The 23,635-nt window shown below is 41.5% G+C and overlaps 1 protein-coding gene across 1 annotated transcript in view; it reads left to right on the plus strand.

Moving 5' to 3' along the window:
* Positions 1–20,747: 20,747 nt before the first annotated feature.
* LOC122798762 (zinc finger protein 41-like) overlaps positions 20,748–23,635 on the plus strand; it is a 139,521-nt gene continuing 136,633 nt past the window's right edge. Inside the window, exon 1 of the mRNA XM_044067870.1 lies at positions 20,748–20,891. Within this exon, the coding sequence (XP_043923805.1) occupies positions 20,880–20,891 (12 nt within the window). The 5' untranslated portion in view covers positions 20,748–20,879. The remainder of the gene's footprint in view (positions 20,892–23,635) is intronic.

Here is a 23,635-nt window from a genome sequence, read left to right on the forward strand (position 1 = left end):
CCCTAGGGCCTATGCAAGCCTAGCCATAACAATTCCCTGGATATTTCTTCTCACAATATTTACTTCTCCAGGCCCCAGTCTAGCAGGGCGACTGACATGATCCCCGGGGTGAATTTCCTATCTCCCATCCAATCATCAAGGTTCCTTTTGAAGAGGGCCAAAGAGGCGCTCTGCTTGATATGTATGGGCAGTCTATTCCAGGGTATGGGGAGTCTCTGGGTCAGGAACCTATCCCTCCAGCATGTTTTGTTCATTGTGATGACAAGGTTTAGATCCCTGGAGCATGTGGCTCTGAGGGATTGGGATTTCTTTAAGTGGAGCATGTCCAACAGCTCAGGGTTTGACATGGCCTTGTATGTTAAGCAGAGATCGCCTCTGAGTAGATGATATGCCACAGAGTATGGCTGGAGTTTTTAGACGGTCAGTATATGGCATCTGCTTTAGGCCTGTGATTCTTTTAGTGAGGTATTTCTGTGGCCTTTCAAGCTGTTGCAGATGCCTTGTGAGGTACATACCAAACAGGGCATTATACTCTATAATGGGTCTAATGAGGGATGAGTACAGTGAGACAATGACCTCCTTTTTTCTGGATGAAAAGCCCTTAGTGATGAGGTGTGCCACATAGAAGGATTTCCTGACTGTTGTGGCAATGTGGTTATCGAAAGTGAGACCACTGTCCACCTGTGTCCCTAAGTCTCTCATCACACTTTCGATGTTTAGTGTCCTGCCCCCTATGTGGTAATTCATGGGTATATGTTTTTTTTCCAAAGGGGATAACTATACATTTCTTGGCATTAAGCTTGAGCCCATGGCTCTGGCACTAGGCATCTGTTTCTGTAAGGCCCTTTTATAGAATATCCATGTCATTTGGGGATTCAATAATTGCTCCCAGTTTGCAGTCATCTGCAAACTTTGTTAGCCAGAGTCCCTTAGTGTTGGCCTGTACTTCAGAGAAGTAGATGCCAAACAAGAGTGGTCCCAGGACTGAACCCTGAGGTACTCCACTTGTCACTTGTCTAGAGCTGGATTTGGAGTCGGCTACTTTTACTGTCTGGGTTTTGTCAGTAAGCCAGTTAGCAACCCATTGAGTGACTTAGGGATTTATGCCCAGCTTAGTAAGTTTATCTATGATTCCAGAGTGGCGGATGGTGTCAAAGGCCTTGGCGAGGTCCAGATAGGCTGTGTGGACTGCCTTACCCTCGTCCACAGCTCTGGAGACTGATTCGAAGAAGTCAATCAGATTCAGAGACAAGATTGGCCCTTCACAAACCCAAAATGGGTGGGGTCTAGTGTTTGAAGGTTGCCAGTGTCTTTGTTTATAAGTTCCACGATAATGCGTTCCATGTCCTTGCGAATCAGGCTTGTCAGACTGATGGGACGGTAGTTCCCAGGATCCAAGGTGGATCCTCCCTTGTGAAGTGGGATAACTTGCCAATAGTTTTTACTAAAGATATATATATCAATGCATTTCTAATGGATATACCTTCTTATAATAGTGAATACATTAAAATTATGTGGGGGGGCTGTGCCCCGCACACCCCCTCTTATTTAATATTCTCACTCCAGGGTTGCACTGCAGTTGGGCAGGGGCTATATTCCATTTTCGACCAAATGCACTTCGACCAAGTGAGCTTCCAGTCAAGTGAGCTTTCAGTGAAGTGCAATGCCTGGTATCATTTTCGACTAAGTGTAGTTCGACCAAATGTATGGAATCCATATATATATATATATATATATATATATATATATATATATATATATATATATATATATACTTGCATAACGTTTTATCTATCATACTTTTTAGCTTATAACAAATTATCTAGAAATTTCATCTAAAACACATTTAATCCAAAACACAATTAGTTGAACCACATTGCATCTAATATTTCATATACAGGAAATACACCTTCAAAACTTTTGGGGGGGCAAAGCCACCACATTTCTTGCACCCCGACTAATTAAACATACTAACTCCACAGTCACGCAGCCACAGAGACAAGAGAAAACACCACAAAAAGTGAATCATTGCTAATGCACAGACATGTGACACCAAACAAAATGAATCACTGCTAATGCACAGACTGTGACAACACACAAAGTGAATCATTGCTAATGCACAGACTTGTGGGAATGCATCAACAAGGTACAAATGGTGGACTAGACCAATCTACCTCATAATTCTTACCACCCTAAAACCCTGAATTACCCCAGCATTAATTCTCAATAACATTCTACAGGTTTTATAAAATATGATTAGTCCAAATGTGTTATAGGCTAACTGCTCCTTAAGTCAAATTTTTGGATATTTGCAGTTTAGAATAAATTAGATGAATTGTACATATAAATATATCTACATGTATCTATTTTATATAGTCAGCTTACCATTTTGTTGACTTTCACATGATCGAGACCACATTGTCAAAAGCTTAAAATAACAAGTTTTCGGAACACCATATTTTCCCTCTGGCAAAATTAACCAGTTGGCTACCAACAATTAAACTAGAACTGTAAGCAAATTAAACCCACTGAAATGAGGGCTTTGCCCTCCTCACCCCCCTAAGTAAATATACCAACTCTGAGATCACACTACAGTGGAGAAAAGGGCAAAGTTCACCATGGTAGCCAAGTGGTTAGTTTCCTTGAGGGAAAATAAGATGTCCCGGGAGTTCATTATTTTAAGTTTTCAACAATGTGGTCACGACCATGTGAAAGTCAACGAAATGGTAGGTTGACTATATGAAGCAGATCCATGTGTGCTCCCCACACCCCTACTTAAGGTTCATAGGTTCATAGGTTGGTACTAGGCTATCGGCCCTAGGGCCTATGCAAGCCTAGCCATAACAATTCCCTGGATATTTCTTCTCACAATATTTACTTCTCCAGGCCCCAGTCTAGCAGGGCGACTGACATGATCCCCGGGGTGAATTTCCTATCTCCCATCCAATCATCAAGGTTCCTTTTGAAGAGGGCCAAAGAGGCGCTCTGCTTGATATGTATGGGCAGTCTATTCCAGAGTATGGGAGTCTCTGGGTCAGGAACCTATCCCTCCAGCATGTTTTGTTCATTGTGATGACAAGGTTTAGATCCCTGAAGCATGTGGCTCTGAGGGATTGGGATTTCTTTAAGTGGAGCATGTCCAACAGCTCAGGGTTTGACATGGCCTTGTATGTTAAGCAGAGATCGCCTCTGAGTAGATGATATGCCACAGAGTATGGCTGGAGTTTTTTTAGACGGTCAGTATATGGCATCTGCTTTAGGCCTGTGATTCTTTTAGTGAGGTATTTCTGTGGCCTTTCAAGCTGTTGCAGATGCCTTGTGAGGTACATACCAAACAGGGCATTATACTCTATAATGGGTCTAATGAGGGATGAGTACAGTGAGACAATGACCTCCTTTTTTCTGGATGAAAAGCCCTTAGTGATGAGGTGTGCCACATAGAAGGATTTCCTGACTGTTGTGTCAATGTGGTTATCGAAAGTGAGACCACTGTCCACCTGTGTCCCTAAGTCTCTCATCACACTTTCGATGTTTAGTGTCCTGCCCCCTATGTGGTAATTCATGGGTATATGTTTTTTTTCCAAAGGGGATAACTATACATTTCTTGGCATTAAGCTTGAGCCCATGGCTCCGGCACTAGGCATCTGTTTCTGTAAGGCCCTTTTATAGAATATCCATGTCATTTGGGGATTCAATAATTGCTCCCAGTTTGCAGTCATCTGCAAACTTTGTTAGCCAGAGTCCTTAGTGTTGGCCTGTACTTCAGAGAAGTAGATGCCAAACAAGAGTGGTCCCAGGACTGAACCCTGAGGTACTCCACTTGTCACTTGTCTAGAGCTGGATTTGGAGTCGGCTACTTTTACTGTCTGGGTTTTGTCAGTAAGCCAGTTAGCAACCCATTGAGTGACTTAGGGATTTATGCCCAGCTTAGTAAGTTTATCTATGATTCCAGAGTGGCGGATGGTGTCAAAGGCCTTGGCGAGGTCCAGATAGGCTGTGTGGACTGCCTTACCCTCGTCCACAGCTCTGGAGACTGATTCGAAGAAGTCAATCAGATTCAGGAGACAAGATTGGCCCTTCACAAACCCAAAATGGGTGGGGTCTAGTGTTTGAAGGTTGCCAGTGTCTTTGTTTATAAGTTCCACGATAATGCGTTCCATGTCCTTGCGAATCAGGCTTGTCAGACTGATGGGACGGTAGTTCCCATGATCCAAGGTGGATCCTCCCTTGTGAAGTGGGATAACTGTAGCTGTGCGCCACTCAGTGGGCAGGAACCCTGAGGTGAGGCTATGACTAAACATGACACTTAGGTGAGGTGCCAGTTCATTTTGTAGTTCATGTAGTACACAGCCTGGTATGTCATATGGTCCCATGGATGCTGTATTCTTAGCTTTGGAGAGTGCGGTTTCTACCTGTGTGGCCGTGATTATCGGAAGTTGGCAATCTTTTGGTATTGAGATGGGCCCTTTAGGGGGTGAGAGTGGGGTGAAGTTGGCACTAAATCGATCTGCCAGGATATTGGCAATATCCTTGGGATCAGTATATTTAATGCCATTCTGTTGTAACTCAGAGCAGATCTGAGCATTGCCATTTAGATTTTTGACATAACTATAGAATGCCTTGTGGTTGTCTTTGGAATCTTTGGCAATTTTATTTTCGTAACTAGCTTTTGAGGATTTTATGAGGGATCTCAGCTTCTTACTGAGGCTGGTGAGGGAGTTTTTTGCATCCTGGGATTTTCCTCTTTTTTGCAACACTTTCTTCCTTCTGTTGTATAGTTTGTTTATAGCAGGGGACCATCAGATTGGCTTCCTGTTTTTGGAGAAGAGCATCTTGGTTCTATTTGGGATGGCACGATTCATGCACGAGTGGATGTGCTCGTACAGTGCCTTAGTGTAGGATTCTGCAGTCGAACTTCCAGATCCCGTCTGCGTGGGTGTTGTGAAGTTTGTCACTTCTGACTTCAGTAGCTTGAAGTTGGCTTTGGAGAAGTTTTTTAAGGAGGTTTCCTTACTTGGGGGTGGGGGTGGGATGTGGATGTCAAGGGTGATTCGCTTATGAGATTGCACCATAGTGGAAGAAATGGCAAAGCCCTGAAGATGGCCCATCAATTTATTTCCCTGTGAAAAATGTCGATGTGCCGTGACTTCACTTTTTTCTGCTTTCGACATTATTGGATCGATGAAAGGGTGTTCGCTCTTTTCATTGAGCGATAATGTGATATAAACCATGATACTCTGGGCCGGTTGCCTACAGCCCCTCTGATTGTAGCTTTGTCATCCTCATTCAGGTATCCTTCCTCCTCAGCTAACCTTCCCAGATACTTCTTCCATTATTTTCCCTATTATCTTAGTTCTCAGCTTCTTCTAATTTCCTCCATTTTCTGCCTTTACAACTGTTTCATCTGTACTCAGTTTCATCCCATGTACCTTCAGCTTTGCATTGCATTCCTCTATCCTTTGCTAAAGTTCTTGCTCAGAGTCTAGCTATAATACCACATCACTTGCATATGGCAACTTTGTTGATATGTTTCCTCTGACCTGTTTGCTAAAGTAGTCCATTACCAGTATGAACATCAGGACTCATAAATGAACCCTGGTGCACCCACACTCCCACTGTGATCCCCTCTGTGAGCATGAACACTGTCCATACTTGAGTCATTGAGTCATTGTACATAGTCTACACTTATTCTACCAATGTTTCTGGGACTTGGAACCACTTCAGGACTGCCCAAAAGAGCTTTCTAGGGATGTCATTATATGCTTTCCCCAAATTTAGGAATGTCCGGTTGGAGTATTTTCCCATCTATAGCTTCTTCTCATCTATCTGGCTCACTGCAATCATCAGGTCAGTTGTGTCACATCCTGATCCGAATCTGAAATCATCTCCATTTTCATTTATTAATCACCCTCACAAGAACTTTCCTGCAGTGTGATAGGAGTTTGACACCTCCATACTGCCCACAGTTGCGAACATCCCATTGTTTCTTGTACATTTGTACACTGGCACTATTATGGTTTTATTCTCTTGTTATCTGGGATACGCCTTTTTCTCCAGACTGATATAAGTACCCCAGGAGCCATTTCTCCCTTATCTCACCTATCATCTTGATTATATCTGCTGTGACTTCATCTGAGCCTGCTGCTTTCCTGACATAATTTTCCTTAGTGTTGTTCTAACTTATTTTATGATTTATTCAGAAGGTAAAGAAAGTACTTCTTCCATTTGCCTTCAATGGAGAAACATAGCTGGCCAACTAACTAGTGCCCCACTTCCCTCAGCTCTTCAAGTGAAGAGCAAAAAAATAAAATAAAAAAAAAACAGGTGGCCAGATGCACAACACACTCCCCTCCCCTCCCTCCTACCCCAGCCATTCAGGTCCCATTTCTGTGCCTGCCCCTAACCATCCTTTATCAGACTTCAGTAAAAAAATAATCTTTTTGTTTTTTTTTTTGCTTCAGTTTATACCTTGTATGGAGTGCTACAATGCTCAAGCTTTTAATTATTTTCTTTTAAGCTCCAACAAACTGCTTGCTACAAATTTAGCAAGCAGTTGCCAGACTGTATACCAAGCACTGAGCAATCCATTTTTATGCAAAAAAAAAAAACATAAGTCTTGGTGTCTTTTGCAACTGCTTGCTACAAATGTAACAAGCATTGCTACAGTGTTCAAGTTTAACTGCAAATGCAATAGCAGCCTTTAAAAGTTGATATTACATTAAAGAGCATTTGGGATGATTAATGGCCGATCACAATCCTTGACACTTTGCACCCTGGGCAGTTTTTGCACTCATCCTGCCCTAGTTATGTTAATGCTTTGATGTCCTGTGGACCGCTGATCAAATTGTTGCTGGCATCCCTTATGAAGGGTGTCTGATTACCTTCTTTATTTTCTGTCTTTGCCTTGCAACCTGATATAGTTTCTTTGTGCCATTTACTGAGTCACTTTCCCGAAGCTGGTATAGCACCCATGATGTCTTGTTCTTTGTTATTGTAACTCCTCTTTTAGCCTGTATGTTAGCCAACCAGTATTCTTCTTCTTAATGGTGTTTTCTATCTCATACTTTTTCCTGCACACTTTCTTTATGCACACATATATCTATCTATCTATATATATATATATATATATATATATATATATATATATATATAGATAGATAGATAGATATGTATATGTGTGTGTGTGTGTGTGTGTGTGTGTGTGTGTGTGTGTGTGTGTGTGTGCATGTGTGTGTGTGCCTGTTTAAAGTACAGGCCTGAAGAAAAGCTCCATGACAAAAAATTTAACACTTACCGTAATAGTTGGAAAGTAGCATTAAGTATAAAACATAAAGTTCCAGCTCGAAAAAATTGACGTGAAAAATTATAATATAGCAAAGGTAACACGAAGGACATATGTGGAATCTCAAGAGAGACAGTCTCTACAGGGAAACAATATGCAGCAGTGCATTAGTTTTATACAACAGATATGTCATGTTGCTAACCCAGCTATCTGGAATTTTGCAAATGCTTCTATGTCATTCGTGGATATTGATATGATTTCTACTGAATTATATGTTATGTACTGAGCTAAAATGTAACCACAGCCTGCTCTGCTGGTTTAGACCAGAATGTATATAAACTATATACCTGTGCAAAGGTATGTTTTAATAGTAGAAACTGGAACATACAGAGTTAACTTGCAAAACTTCAAGAAAATAAGTTGAAATTAAAGTGTTTTATGATTGTGTCATAAAAGTTAGTTTCAATGCAGCAAGGAGACAGGATGTCTGGAACTGGGGTGCCTTCTGCATTGTTTATAAGTGTTTTATTGTTTTATGACTTCTATCATTTGCAAACATATGAAAGTTATGTATTTACACAGACAGATGTTAAATGTTGGACACTGAGGGGTTTAGCTTGGGAACTGAAAGTCAGGTGTCAAAAAGTGATGTCATCCAAGCTAACTCAGCAGTAATATTAGGTTCATACCATCCATTGGTCAAGATTATAGGACAGAGGACAGATTTTGAGACCCTTTATCCTTTTGGTGAGGAACCCTTGATCTAGATGAGAATCCCTTCATGATAAGGTGGGCAATGTAGAAGGACTTCCTAACTACTTTAGCCCTGATAACTTCTTCTGTGCTCAGTGGATTGCCACCTATTTGTTGGATCCAAAGTCTGCAAATTCTCCAATGTCGAGATGTTTGGGGGCTGCACGAGAAGTTTGCACTGAACCTGTCGGCCAGTATGTTGGCAATGTCTGTAGGATCAGTAATCTTCACATCATTTTGAACTAGTTCTGAGCATATCTGAGAGTTTCCTTTGCTTTGGATGATTTTATGAGAGCTCTTAGTTTTTACTTATAGTGATCTAGAGTTTGTTTATGGCTTTGGATATTGATTTAAGAACTCTCACAGAGAGAGAGTGAAACTGAGCATTTTGTATTTTGTTTTGGACCTAGCAAGAACATCCACTCATCATCAACATCTGCACTTGCCTTGCTAATAGTAAGTACTAGGGTACAGTAATTTTATTAGACATAGTTAGGAATATAGTTAATATTAGTTTAGATGTTTTCTGTATTTATTTGAGACTGTTCTGCAATGCTGTTTTAAAATATTGTCTGTGATTTTGAACTCTGAAGTAACTGTGTTTGTTTTCTAAGTATTGTCTTGTTCTTTTATTATTTATTATTAGCTTTATTTAAACCTATCTGTGTGGCTGATATTTGTGAGGCATATTTAAGCTGTTATAGTACTTGAATATCTATTTGTTGACACTGTACAGGCCTCTCCAATATCCTTGTTTGGTCAGACTACCATTTGGATTAATAGTAACATTACACAGTAGGATTGGACACCCTTTGTAAGGGCCTTATAGTAGCTGGTAAGGGTGGCTGGTGGCAGCTGGAACTACCTTATAGTCCTGGCAAAAGGGGGCATAGCTAGTAAACCTGTGCCAGCCTTTCCCAGGTGTGTGTGTGTGTGTGTTTGTGTGTGTGTGTGTGTGTGTGTGTGTGTGTGTGTGTGTTTTCATATCAATCAAATCTCAAAGTGTGTTTGTGTGTGTGTTAACTACTTGGGCAGGGACATGAAACACTGGTTGGACAGAGAGGGTGCTGGAAGTCTTAGCTTGGCCAGTTGGCTGAGATCTCAACCCTATAACTGTGGCAGTGGGGAGTCTTATTTGGGGATTTGGAGAGAGTGGGAGAAACCAGCACCAGACTGACTGTGATCTATGTGTGCTCTTAATGGAAATTGTACCTTACTGTGTGTTTACTTGTCATCCTCCTAATGTGTACGTCCCCTAGCTGCTGCCAGTGGTGAGGATTGAGGCTCCTTGATTACTGGGCCATTGCAGGGGTGTCGCATATTAATTGGTGGCAGTGGTGGGATATCCACATCACATATTAATTGGATGACAGTGGTAAGATAGCCAGATAACATATTAATTGGCTTGTAGTGGTGTGAATATTGAATTCTTGTAGCCTGTGTACAGTGTTCACTGAAGGTGTTTGTACTTTCAATCAGCCATGCAGTGAACATTCAGAGTTTCACATCACAATTGTTTTATTTTTGTTTTTTTTTGTTAGCTTAGTTAGTCAGGGAGAGCAGGCAAGCATGTCAGCAGGGGAGTACAGCAAGCTGAAAAAGAGCCAATTGGCTGAGATGTGCCAGGCTAAAGTACTAGTGCACGCCAACCTAACTAAGGCAGAAATGATTGCAGCTGTAGACACAGCTGCATCACAGATCAGCAATCAGGAGGACATCCAGGCTGGCCTTGTAGATGTAGAACTCAGAAAATGGATAGTTCAACCTTTCCATGGAGGACTTAAAAATCCATCTGGAGTTAAATAGACTTGAGCTGAGGCCAAGCATTTAGAAATAGAGGCAGCAGTGAGACTGAGACATCTGGAGGCTGAGAAAAGTGAGAAAATGTGATGTCTAGAGGCTGAGGAGAAGGAGAGGCAGAGGCAACATGAAAAGGAGATGCTGACTCTTCGCAAGAGTCATGGAGGTAATGGGGAAGGGAGTAAACAAACCCCAGAAGCAACAAAGGTCAGTAAATTTCTTCCACAATTTACAGAGGGGGATAATTTTGACAGTTTCATTCATATGTTTGAGAGGGTCTATAAACAGTATAATGTTGACCAAGGGGTCTGAGTACAGTTCCTGGGCCCCCTTACTCCATAGTAAAACTGTAACTGCTATTTCTAAACTGTCTAATACTGATTGTTTAAATTATAATACCATCAAAATGTGTTTGTTAGAATGCTTTAAGTTAAAACCTGAAGCTTATAGAAAAAAAGTTTTGTGAACATAGACGCAAGGCAGATGAAAGTGTGTGTGAATATGTTGCTGAACTAAGCACTTATTTTCATAGGTGGATGAGTGGATGTCAGGTCACCACATTTGAAGGGCTGGCAGACCTTTTGGTGAGGGAACACGCCCTTAGCACTTTCCCTGAGGACATGAGAATCTGGTTAGCTGGTAGACAATGCAATACTGCAGATGAGTTGGGGAAGAAGGGAGACCTATACCTAGCAAGCAGGGCATCACTGCACAGAAAAGGAGCATACAGTGCTGCTCATTGGTCTAAGGGCACCCATGGTGGGCAACCCAGACTGTCTCAGCAGAGTCTGCCAGTAGCAGGGGAAGCCACTAGTCCAGGCACATGTCCAGCACCAAGGGTTACATATTTTAAATGCAACCAGTGGGGCCATGCAGCATATAGATATCCACAGAGGTGAGATGGGGAACAAAAGGTGGGAGAGCCAGTAAGTAAGAATGACAAAATGCCAGTGGTAAGTTGTCTTGAGACAACAAAGGTACCAAACTACCACAAGAAGTCATATCCTATCTTAGTGGATTGGAAAGAGACCACTGCTAAGAAAGACACAGCCTCTGACCTAATGATTGTGAAGCCTGCAATGGTTACAGAGGAGCACTACTTGCTTGGGCAGTCTACTCCAGTCAGAGCTTTAGGAGGGACCCTATTCCAAATACCTTTAGCTAGGGTTCATCTTGACTGGGAAGGTTGAAAAGGAAGCTAGCAAGTAGGTGTGTTTGAGGATATCCCTGCAGATGTCCTGATAGAGAATGATCTTGATAATGCAGTACTGTGTGTGCATGCAGTTCCATGCAGTCAGGCTTGGAGACAAGCATGTGAGTCTGGGATAGGGGTGACCCAGACTGACTGCACACTTGCAGCCAGGACTGGTGAAGTGGTTACTTCAGGGAGGGAGCCATCCTGTAGCAGTGAGTCTGAAGGTGAGCCACAGCTGCTTGTGGGTACTGATGTTCCCTTGGACAGAGTGACTGCAAGGGCAGAGGTGAGTAGTAGTACCGAGGCTGATAGTGAGTTACCGGTGTCAGACAATACCAGACTTCCTGTGGAAGGGGAGCTCAGAGGGGTTACAAAGAGAGAGTTGAGACAGGCTTCGAGCTCAGACCCTAAATTACAAGGCCTGAGGGTGGTAGTTAGTGAGACACTTGATTCTCAAGGGGGAATCTGTATACTAGTCCAAAGGGTTAATGTAAAGTGAGTGGATCCCTTGGGGAGGGCTAGAGGGTGAGATAATACAGCAGTTGGTAGTGCCTAGAGCCTACCATCTGGCACTTTTAGCCATAGCCCATGATATTCCCTTTGCAGGTCACATTGGCAGTATGCAGAACTTTTATTAGCCTGGAATTTCCAGAGATGTAACAGGGTACTGCAGGACCTGAGAGCAGTGCCAAAAGGTAGGCAAGGCAGAAGACAAGGTGAAAGCTCCTTTGTGGATGGGAAACAGAAAATTTACCTCGGGGATCACTTCAGTGGCTCTGCTGGACAAAGGCACAGGGAACTAATCTAAGGGGGCTGTGAAAGCCAACACATTCTGGCTAGGCTTATAAATGCCTTTGGGCAGATAGCCTAGTACCAACCTATGAACCTATGATGCCTTTGCTTGTGATTGAGGGTTAATTTCAGAGAGTAGCTATGGATACTGTGGGGCCTCTGAGTACCCCAAGTTCCACAGGTGGTAGTAGATTATATAACCAGATACCCTGAGGTGGTGGCTCTGACCTGCTGGCTTGTCTGTGGAAGTACTGTGGGGTGAAGCACCTAAAGACCACCCTCTACCATCCCCAGATTAATGGTCTTGTTGAGAGATTAAAGTCTACACTCAAGACAATGCTAAAGACATTTGCAGACCAGTTTTACAGGGAGTGGGACAAATACTTGGCCCATCTGTTGTTTTCTTACAGGGAGATTCTACAGGAATCCACAGGTTTTTCACCCTTTGAGTTGCTGTATGGGTATAGGGTGAGGGGGACCTCTAGATTTGATTTGAGATGAGTGGGAGGTTGATTGTGAATCTCACAAGGAGTCTGTTGTGACATATGTCCTAAACCTCAGGACAAGGCTTAGGGAACTCATGGGCTTGGCCCAGGAGAGCCAGGCAAAAACCCAACAGCAGAAAAACATCTGGTATGACAGAAATGCTCGAGCTAGAGAGTATGCTGCAGGGCTTCAGGTAATGGTTCTCATTCCTGTCAGACACAGCAAGCTGCAGGCAGCCTGGGAGGGACCATACAAGGTGATAAGGAATGTCAGTGGTGTTAACTACATAGTAGGACTGCTAGGCAGGAGGCAGGAGGCAGGGGCACAAATTGCACCATGTTAACAATAACATGATAAAATCTTACCATGATAGGGAAGGCCTTTGTGCTGAGTATTTTCAGTGGATGGAAGGAGGAGTCTGAGGGAGATCTGGTGACTCATCTCCTCTGTGAGGCTTGGACTGACACTTCAGTGGAAGGGGTAGCAATGTCCCAGCAGCTATCCCCTACCCAAGTTTGAGAAATCCAGGCAGTGTTACAGGAGTTTGGGGACATGTCCACTGGGAAACCAGGATGCAGCCACCTGGAGCAGCACCATGTGGATTCAGGACCCCAAAGACCTATTATGCAGGCCGTGTATAGGGTGCCTGAGAGAGTCAAACAGACTCTGAGGGAGGCGATACAGGAAATGTTGGAATTAGGGGTAATTCAATAGTCCAGCAGTCCCTGGGCCTCTCCAGTGGTGCTGGTACCAAAGAAGGATAGCAGAACCAGTTTCTGTGTGGACTTCAGCAAATTAAATAGTTGCACAGAGTCAGATGCTTACCCCATGCCTAGGACAGATGAAGCCCTAGAGCAGCTGGGTGAGGCTAAGTATCTTACCAATACTGATCTTACCATGGCGTACTGGCAGGTGCCCTTGATACCCAGTGCTAGACAGAGGTCAGCCTTTGTGACTCCTTTTGGCTTTTATGAGTTCACAAAGATGCCCTTTGGGATGAAAAATGCCCCAACAACTTTCCAGAGGCTGGTACATTGTATCGTAGCAGGAGCAGGAGATGTTACTCTTGCTTGCCTAGATGATATTGCCATCTACAGCCATTCCTGGCAAGAGCACCTTCAGTGTGTCAGGGAGGTGCTGGGCAGACTACAGAGAGCAGGGTTAACCATTAAGCCCAGCAAATGTCAGGTTGGTATGGCAGAGGTCTCCTACCTGGGACATAGATTGGGGAGTGATAAGATCAGGCCAGAACCTGCCAAAGTGGGAGCCATTCAGGCATGGCCTGCCCCTGTTACCAAAAAGCAAGTGAGGGCATTCATAGAGACAGCGGGGTACTGCAGAATGTTTGCCCCAATTATTGTATCATAGCTGCTCCCCTCACAGACCTGACAAAAATAAACAAGCCAGATAAGGTAGTGTGGATCCCAGCATGTGAACAGGCATTTCAGAAGCTTAAAGGAGCTTTGGGAGGATCCCCTGTGTTAGCCAGTCCGGATTACAGTAAATAATTTATTGCGCAGGTGGATGCTTCAAACCATGGGGTGGGGGCTGTACTTAGCCAGGTTTCCTCAGATATAGAAAAGCACCCAGTGGTATATCTTAATTGTAGGCTCCAACCCAGGGAGGAATGCTATGCAGCTGTAGAAAAGGAATCCCTAGCCATAGTGTGGGCACTGCAGAAACTTCAGCCTTATCTGTATGGAAGGAAATTTATTGTAGTTACAGACCACAATCCCTTAACATGGCTACATTGAGCCAGCCAGCAAAATGCCAAGTTACTAAGGTGGAGCCTAGGGTGGCAAGCATATGATATGGCAGTGCAGCACTACAGCGGGGTTAGCAATGCCAACACAGATGTTCTCTCAAAAGAGGGAATGGGGTAAGATATTCCCAGATAGGCTCAACCCTCTCAAGCAATGTTTCTCATGGGCCACTTGAAAAACTAGCTTGAGTTTTTTTTTTTGGGGGGGGGGATGTCATGCTGTCAGCCCAGCTTTCTGGAATTTTGTAAACAATTCTGTCATTTGTGAATATTGATATGATTTATACAGAACTATATGTTATGTACTGAGCTAAAATGTAACCACAGCATGCTCTGCTGCATTGTTTTTTTTGTAAGTGTTTTATTGTTTTATGTCTTCTAGCATTTGCAAACATCTAAAGGCTATGTATTTTCATAGAGTGATGTTAAATGCTGGACACTGAGGGGGTTTAGGTTTTTAATTGAAAGACAGGTGGCAAAAAGTGATGTCATCCAAGCTAACTCAGCAACAATATTAGATATTGATTTAAGAACTCTCAGAGAGAGACTGAGCATTGTATATTTTGTTTTTGACCTAGCAAGAACATCCACTCATCATCAACATCTGCTCGTGCTTTGCTAATAGTAAATAACTAGGGTACAGTAATTTCTTTTACATATAGTTAGGAATATATTAAAGATTAGTTTAGGTGTTTTCTGTATTTATTTGAGACTGTCCTGCAATGTTGTTTTAAAGTATTTCCTGTGATTTTGAACTCTGAAGTAACTGTTAGTTTTTTGAGTATTGTCTTGTTCTTTTATTATTTGTTGTGTGTGTGTGTGTGTGTGTGTGTGTGTGTGTGTGTGTGTGTGTGTGTGTGTGTGTGTGTGTGTGTGTGTGTGCGTGTGTGTGTGTGTGTGTGTGTGTGTGTGTGTGTGTGTGTCAGCTACTTGGGCAGGGACACACAGCACTGGTTAGACAGAGAGGGTGCTGGAGGTCTTAGTTTAGCCACTCAGCTGAGATCTCAACCCAATAGCTGTGCCAATGGGGAGTCTTATTTGGGTATCGGGAGAGAGAGGGAGAAACCAGCCCCAGACTGACTGTGATCTTTGTGTGCTCTTAAGGGAAATTGTACTTTACTATGTGTGTACTTGTCATCATCCCAATATGTATGTCCCGTAGGTGTTGCCAGTGGTGAGGGTTGAGGCTCTTTGGTTACTGGGCCAGTGCAGGAGCATCACAAAATATATCACATCAACAGTTTATTTGGCAATATCATTGCATTGTGTATAAGATATAGGAGATGTTGGTAGTTGGAAAAACTAGGCTTAGAGTACTGTGAAAGAAATCAAAGCAGGGTAGTAGACTTGGAGTTCTAGTAGTAGGCTTGGAGTACAGGTAGTAGAGTTGGAGTACTGGTAGTAGACTTCGAGTAGTAAAAGAGAAGCAAAGTATGGTCAGCCAGGTGCTGGCAGGAGTATAACCAGTTGTTGGGTAGGTGTTCCCTTAGGAGAAATTGAAATTTAGATGTGTTAGTAGTATTTAACATGTGTTGAGGAATGTAATTCCAGGATTTGGATATTTGGTTGGAGAAGAAAGTATACGCATAACTATTTTTGGTTTTAGTGACTTTTAGCAGGAGTTTGTCAGAAGATCTCATGGTTCTGCAGTTATTGTAGGGCTGAACTAAGTTCTTGAGTTCAGGGCAATTATCTGGTTGGTGAATGATGGTTGGGGCAATAGTTAATGATTCAAGGATAGGAAATTGAGTAGTTTGATCCATTTTAGTAAGTGGAGAGCAAAGTAGTGGTGTGATCTGTAAGGGCGGTTTATAGCAAACCTAGCAATTTTATTGTAACATACCTCTAATTTGTTTAAGCCTGTTTTTCTGAGATTTTTGAAAATGGGAGAGATGTATTGAAGAGTGGAGTAGATGTGTCCTGGCTATGGAATGTCTGGTGGTGCTGGTAAGGTATGGCTTAGTTCTGTAAAGTGAGTCAAGTTTGACATGGACATTTTGATGGCTAGAGCGAGGGTTTGTCAAATTTTAGGCAGTTGTTGATTGTGACCCCAAGAAGTTTGGTATGATTGAAAGGTTCAGTTTTGGTTTAATTTGAAGAGAACATGATAAAGAGGGGAGGTTGATCAGGAGTTTTATTATTTGAGAAGAGCATTAGCTTTGTTTTGTTAAGACTGAGTATAAACTGGTAGTCAGAGAGATAGTTTTTGATGTCTAAGAAGGATTTTTGGGTATTTTCTAGGAGTTCTGAAAGGGATGGTGCTGAACATATGACAGAGGAGTCATCTGCATATTGAATGATGGTGGCAAGGTGGGTGGTGATACAAAGTGCGTTAGTAAAGATGGTGAAGAGCAGTGAACCCAGAAATGAGCCTTGTGGGACATCAGCTGAGATGGTAATAGGGAACAGAGTTCATTTCCCCACTTAGCAGATTGCTGGCAGCCTGATAAGTAGCTATGAATCCGGGAGAGAGCAGGTTGAAAGAGGTTTAAGGAAGTTAGTTCAATGATTAGTTTTTGGTAGGATACCATGTCGAATGTGTTAGACATATCTGGGAAAATGGGTGATAGAGATGGCCATTGTTTCTGAACTGGTTGATAGTGTCAGTGAAATTTATTAGAGCAGTTGTGGTACTGTGTTTGAGTCTAAAACCATGTTAGGAATTGGAAGGAAGGTTGGAGTAGTGGAATAACCAGGATCTAGGAGTTGTTTTATAACTCCATAAAATTTGGGGGATTGTGTTGGGGTTTTTGCTGGATTGTGGTATAGTGTAACTTTTTGTCATTCTTGGTATATTTTTGGCTAGTTTTCTTATTTGTCGATAGGCTTGAATTGAAACTTGTTTTTTGGCCTTTTGATACTGGAACCAGGCTCTGTCTCTCTGTTTGAGTGTCTCTCTGCTTGGTGTCCTTAGTTAGCCGTGGTAGATGATTTGATTTAACATGGATCTTCCTAATGAGTGCCAGAATGTTTAGGGTATCTAAGAATTTATTATTGAAGTACTGAACTGCATAATCTATGTGGAGATATTTTAGTGGGGTCCAGCTGCATTACTGCAGGAGGGATTTGAAGATATCAGGGTAGAAACTTGTTTGGTTGTGGACTTGTTTATATATGATGTTTTAGGTATGTGGCTAGATGATCACTTAGGCTGTCTGAAAGACAGAGTGGTGACAGAAGGACGGCCTATAAGTTAGAGTCAAGTCGAGGACTAATTGCTTGTTACTATGTTTGTCGATTCTGGTTGGGGAGTGTTTTCTTTGAGAGAAAACATAGAGGTTAATAAAGTTATCTGAAGAATAGGTGTAGCAATCCATTTTGAAACCCCCATTATAATGCTTTCCTGGTTAAATGTGGTGGCTGACCAACAAAGAAGGTTTTCAATAAAGGATGGGTTATTACCTGGGGGGGTTGTAAGTTACTATAATTATAATGTGTTTATTGCAGTCTAGTTGGAGGTGGGAGATTAATATTTCTGAATTCATTAGGACTGGGGGTTTATATTCAAGATGTTCCAGTTTGAGTGCATCTTTGTATATTATGGCTATGCTGCCACCTTGTCCTGTCAAGTCTGAAGACATTGTAGCCTTGGATTAGAATTTCACTGTCATTTATGTGGTGTGTTAGCCAAGTTTCTGTTAAGACTGCAATTTCTGGTGAGTATTGGGTGAGGGTTACATGAAATTTGAGATTTTTTTTAGATTCATGTTTGTATATATATATATATATATATATATATATATATATATATATATATATATATATATATATATATATATATATATCAGAACAGGAATGTCATGTTTCTCCACAATAACCTTCCTGCAAGGACTGCGCTTCGCTGGACTATATAAAACACAAAGTCAACATTCAGTTAAAACATATGGCTCTGCTCATGAAGCTGCAGTAAGGTAAAGATGGATATTTTTCAATGTGTAGAGAATGCAGAATGCACTTAAACATTATGTGACTCACAAATCAGAGCAAAAAATGACACAAAATATACAACAGTATTTATAAACAAGGAAAAATGTGAAAACATAATGGAAAGGCTAGATGAATGTTCTAAAACAAGACGCATTAAATTTACTACAGAAATGAAAAACAGTACACCTGCAGAACAACTTTGCAAATGAGCAGAAACAGTGCTAATGATAATAAAATAGACTTAAGGTATTCATACTAAAGTAATAAAGAGACATTTGAACATAGACAAGGTAGTACGGAATAGACTCCCCTTACATGTCAAACAAAGAAATTCCTTGTTAAACCTAATGAGCAGACTTGGTAATTGTGGGATCAAGCTTCTCATTTGGGGCTGAATGTATAGTATAAGTTATGAACCTTCAAACATATGGTATGGAAGATGGCAGCAAACTCTGTGCACAGTCTTCACCATAAAGCACATAAAGAAAGACTAGAATGGTTTAACATGAACAATTTTGAAGAAAAGAGGCAGAAAAGAAATAAGATGGGAACATTTAGGTACCACAAGGGAACCTTCAGAGTGCATGTGATAACAAGAATTCACAATCTGAATATAACACCAGTAAGACTCAAGGGAGATATCAGGATATAATTTTCACAGAAAAGATAGTACATCAGCAGAACAGCCTTCGTAAAGAAATGAGAGAAACAAAAACAAAAGCAGAACTGAAGTATGCAATGGGTAAAGTCAAGACAATTTATATGATTTCTGGAATAAAATAAAAATAGGCTGATGTTTAAGCAATACATGCATCTTATTTATAATACAGGATAGCTAGCAAATAGGTAATTTGAACACTCTTTATCTGTCAGCAGAAACTGTGCTGCTGTGATTAGCAGTGGCTGAAGACCCAGCTGCACATTCTTATATATTCTTCAGCTATATTCTGACCTTTGGTTCAAAGGTTCATAGGTTCATAGGTGCGTACTAGGCTAATGACCCTGGGGCCTTTACGAGGCTAACCATAGGATTATCCTGGCATAGTGACACCTGACCTTAGTTCCCAGTCTCTCTGTTTAGTAGAGCCATTGGAGTTATCCTTGGGGTGAATTTTCTGTTTCCCATCTATTCATCAAGATTTCTCTTGAAGAAGGTCAGAGAGGTGCTCTGCTTGACATGTATGGGAAGTCTGTTCCGTAGCATGGGCAGTCTCTGGCTTATGAACCTGTCCCTCCAGCATGTTCTGTTAATTGTGGTAATGAGGTTGAGGTCTCTGGAGCATGTGGTGTGGAGGGATTTCTTTAGATGTAGCATTTCTAACAGAGCTAGGTCAGACATGGCTTTATAAGTCAAGCAGACATCACCTCTAAGTAGACGATATGAGACAGAGAATAGTTGGAGTTTTTTTGAGTCTGTCCATATAGGAGAAGTGTTTAAGGCCTAGGATCCTCTATGTGAGATACTTTTGTGGCCTCTCCAGTTGTTGCAGGTGTCTAGTGAGGTACATGCCAAATGGGGCATTGTACTCAATGATTGGCCTAATGAGGGAAGAGTAGAGAGAGACAATTACCTCTTTCTTCCTGGATGAAAAACCCTTAGTAATGAGATGTGCCACATAGAAGGACTTTCTGACCACAGTGGCAATGTGGTGATCAAAAGAGAGGTTGCTGTCAACCTGTGTTCCGAGATCTCTTTTAACGCCTTCTGTGTTCAGTGGACTACCATCAATGTGGTAATTCATGGGAACAGGGTTTTTCCCAAAGGGGATGATGATACATTTTTTTGGTATTGAGCTTAAGGCCATGGTTCTGACACCAGTCGTTGGTCACAGTGAGGCCATTCTGTAGGATGTCAACATCACTTGGGGAGTTAATAATAGCTCCCACCTTGCAATCATCTGTGAACTTTGTCAGCCAGACTGTATAGGCCTGGACTTCAGAGAAGTATATACCAAACAGGAGAGGACCCAGGAATGAACTCTGTAGGACTCCACTCATGACTAATTGGCAGTCTGACTTGGAGTCAGCTACTTTCACACTGTGGGTCCTATCTGTGAGCCAGTTTGCAACCCACCTAGTGATATATAGGGGTTGATACCAAGATTAGTGAGTTTTTCTAAGATTCCTGAGTAGGGAATGGTATTAAAAACCTTGGCCAGATCAAGGTAGGCTGTATGAACCACCTTGCCTTCATCCACAGCTCTGGTGACTGACTCAAAGAAATCAACCAAGTTGAGCAGGCATGATCTACCCTTCACAAAACCAAAAGAGGATTTGATGAGGGATCTCAACTTTTTTTGAGGCAGATAAGGGAGTTTTTCCAGTCTTGGGACTTCACCTTATTCCGCATCAGTTTCCTCCTTCTGTTGTAGAGTTTGTTTATGGCAGGGGACCACCAGATTGGCTTCCTTTTTTTGGAGGAAAGTAGTATATTATCAGATTAAATGCCATCTGACAGAGCAGCACACCCATAAAATAAGATACACAGAAGCACTATGCAAGAAAAGGAAAATTAATAGAACTTGGTTTACTCTGCATGCAGCAGAAATTCACATAGTAAACGTGTTACTCCTAGCAACTAGCAATGTGAAGTCAAAGCTGAATGAGCCAGCCCATCACATTAAATATTTATACAATCCCCTCCCTCCTTCCATGTTCTCACAGCTTTATGTCATGAATATTAATCAGACTGTCTGCACAGTGTGGGGATATATTTCACAGGAGAACAGGAAGTGAGTATCTATGGAATGTTGAGATACAGAGGTTTGTTTCTTGTGTAGACATTACAGAAATGCTTAGATTTGTGTGTCTGTTTGTCATTCTTCTGGTTTGTATGTCTTGCAAGCAGTAGATGCTTCACTTCCTGAATAGTGCACTGCATCATGAAATTGGAGGTAAGAACTGAGCTAATGAGAAAACCTGCTTTCTGTCACTGTTGGACTTTTGTTTATGAATGGTGTAGTTTGTGTTCATGGGGCTTTTCGTCTGCAGGGACCTGCAGAGAGAGCTTTTATATAGTAAAGATCTGTTCTGCTATGTGTCTGATGCTGATTTGTAAAGGATAGCATACTCTCGATTCTGATTTCAGCAGTTTGTGTTGGTGGGGACAGAGCCAGGCTGTTAAAGCTGGAGATAAAGGATGCAGAGTGCACTAAAAGCTTCCCTGGAAATTGCTTTGTTGTGAATAATTATTTGATTGGTTTAAAGCAGCACTGCAAAGTGTCAAAAAGAAAAACCAAAATTGAACTCTGTCCCTGTCATACCAGGATAGTTTTTATTCAGCAGTATTAACACCTCCAATTGATTATATATTTATTGATGAATATATGCTTTTATTGTGTTAGAAAATCTGGTAAATGAATTACTTAGTGGCATGGGCCATATTTTGTAGTGTTGAGAGTATCCAAATTCAGCAACAAGTTGTGACACTTAAAACTGGGCGTATTAGATATTTGGTCAGCTGCCTCTGGCACATTTACCCAGGAAATCTACTGTTACAGATGTATGCCTTAATGTTAGGCTTATTGACACCTGAACTGTAGTTCTTTTTTTAAGTTTGCTCACATATATTTGTAAATCATACTTTTTTTAATTTTTAGCTTCCTCCTTTACATAGAGACTGTTTAGCTGAAAAAAGATGGTATAAAATGATGATTATAATATGGGAAGGGAGAAACTGTTTTGATGACTTTATAGATTCATACAGTAAATAATATATGAACATTTGGTATATCTGTTAAAGGTCAAGATTTTGATAGTTAAAATCAACAACACTGAGACTGAAGCTTCTGGATCAGATTACTTGGTTACACCAAGACACTGCTAATGTGCTTAACATCTAATGAGTCATGTACAATGCTGACATGTAACATCTAGTGAGTCATGTACAGTGCTGACATGTAACATCTAGTGAGTCATGTAGAGTGCTGACATGTAACATCTAGTGACTCGTACAGTGCTGACATAAAATCTAGTGAGTCATGTACAGTGCTGGCATGTAACATCTAGTGAGTCGTGTACAGTGCTGACATGTAACATCTAGAGATTCATGCACAGTGCTGACATGTAACATCTAATGAGTCATGTACAGTGCTGACATGTAACATCTAGTGAGTCATGTACAGTGCTGACATGTAACATCTAATGAGTCATATACAGTGCTGACAGTAAACATCTAGTGAGACATGTACAATGATGACATGTAACATCTAGTGAGTCATGTACAGTGCTGACATGTAACATCTAGTGAGTCATGTACAGTGCTGACATGTAACATCTAGTGACTCATGTACAGTGCTAACATGTAACATCTAGTGAGACATGGACAGTGCTGATGTAACATCTAGTGAGTCATGGACAATGCTGACATGTAATATCTAGTGAGTCATGTACAGGGCTGACATGTAACATCTAGTGACTCATGTACAGTGCTGACATGTAACATCTAATGAGTCATGTACAGTGCTGACATGTAACATCTAATGAGTCATGTACAGTGTTGACATGTAACATCTAGTGAGTCATGTACAGTGCTGACATGTAACATCTAGTGAGTCATGTACAGTGCTGACATGTAACATCTAGTGACTCATGTACAGTGCTGACATGTAACATCTAGTTAGTCATGTACAGTGCTGACATTTAACATCTAATGAGTCATGTACAGTGCTGACATGTAACATCTAATGAGTCATGTACAGTGTTGACAGGTAACATCTAGTGAGTCATGTACAGTGCTGACATGTAACATCTAGTGAGTCATGTACAGTGCTGACATGTAACATCTAGTGACTCATGTACAGTGCTAACATGCAACATCTAATGAGACATGGATAGTGCTGATGTAACATCTAGTGAGTCATGGACAGTGCTGACATGTAACATCAAGTGAGTCATGTACAATGCTGACATGTAACATCTAGTGAGTCATGTACAGTGCTGGCATGTAACATCTAGTGAGTTATGGACAGTGCTGACATGTAACATCCAGTGAGTCATGTACAGTGCTGACATGTAACATCTAGTGACTCATGTACAGTGCTGACATGTAACATCTAATGAGTCATGTACAAGGCTGACATGTAACATCTAATGAGTCATGTACAGTGCTGACATGTAACATCTAGTGACTCATGTACAGTGCTGACATGTAACATCTAATGAGTCATGTACAGTGCTGACATGTAACATCTAGTGAGTCATGTACAGTGCTAACATGTAACATCTAGTGAGACATGTACAATGATGACATGTAACATCTAGTGAGTCATGTACAGTGCTGACATGTAACATCTAGTGAGTCATGTACAGTGCTGACATGTAACATCTAGTGAGTCATGTACAGTGCTGACATGTAACATCTAGTGAGCCATGTACAGTGCTGACATGTAACATCTAAAGAGTCATATACAGTGCTGACATGTAACATCTAATGAGTCATGTACAGTGCTGACATGTAAAATCTAGTGAGTCATGTACAGTGCTAACATGTAACATCTAGTGAGACATGTACAATGATGACATGTAACATCTAGTGAGTCATGTACAGTGCTGACATGTAACATCTAGTGAGTCATGTACAGTGCTGACATGTAACATCTAGTGAGACGTACAGTGCTGACATGTAACATCTAGTGAC

Source organism: Protopterus annectens, chromosome 3.part1 (genome assembly GCF_019279795.1).
Source record: "Protopterus annectens isolate FY-2018-M chromosome 3.part1, PAN1.0, whole genome shotgun sequence".
Taxonomy (NCBI): domain Eukaryota; kingdom Metazoa; phylum Chordata; order Ceratodontiformes; family Protopteridae; genus Protopterus; species Protopterus annectens.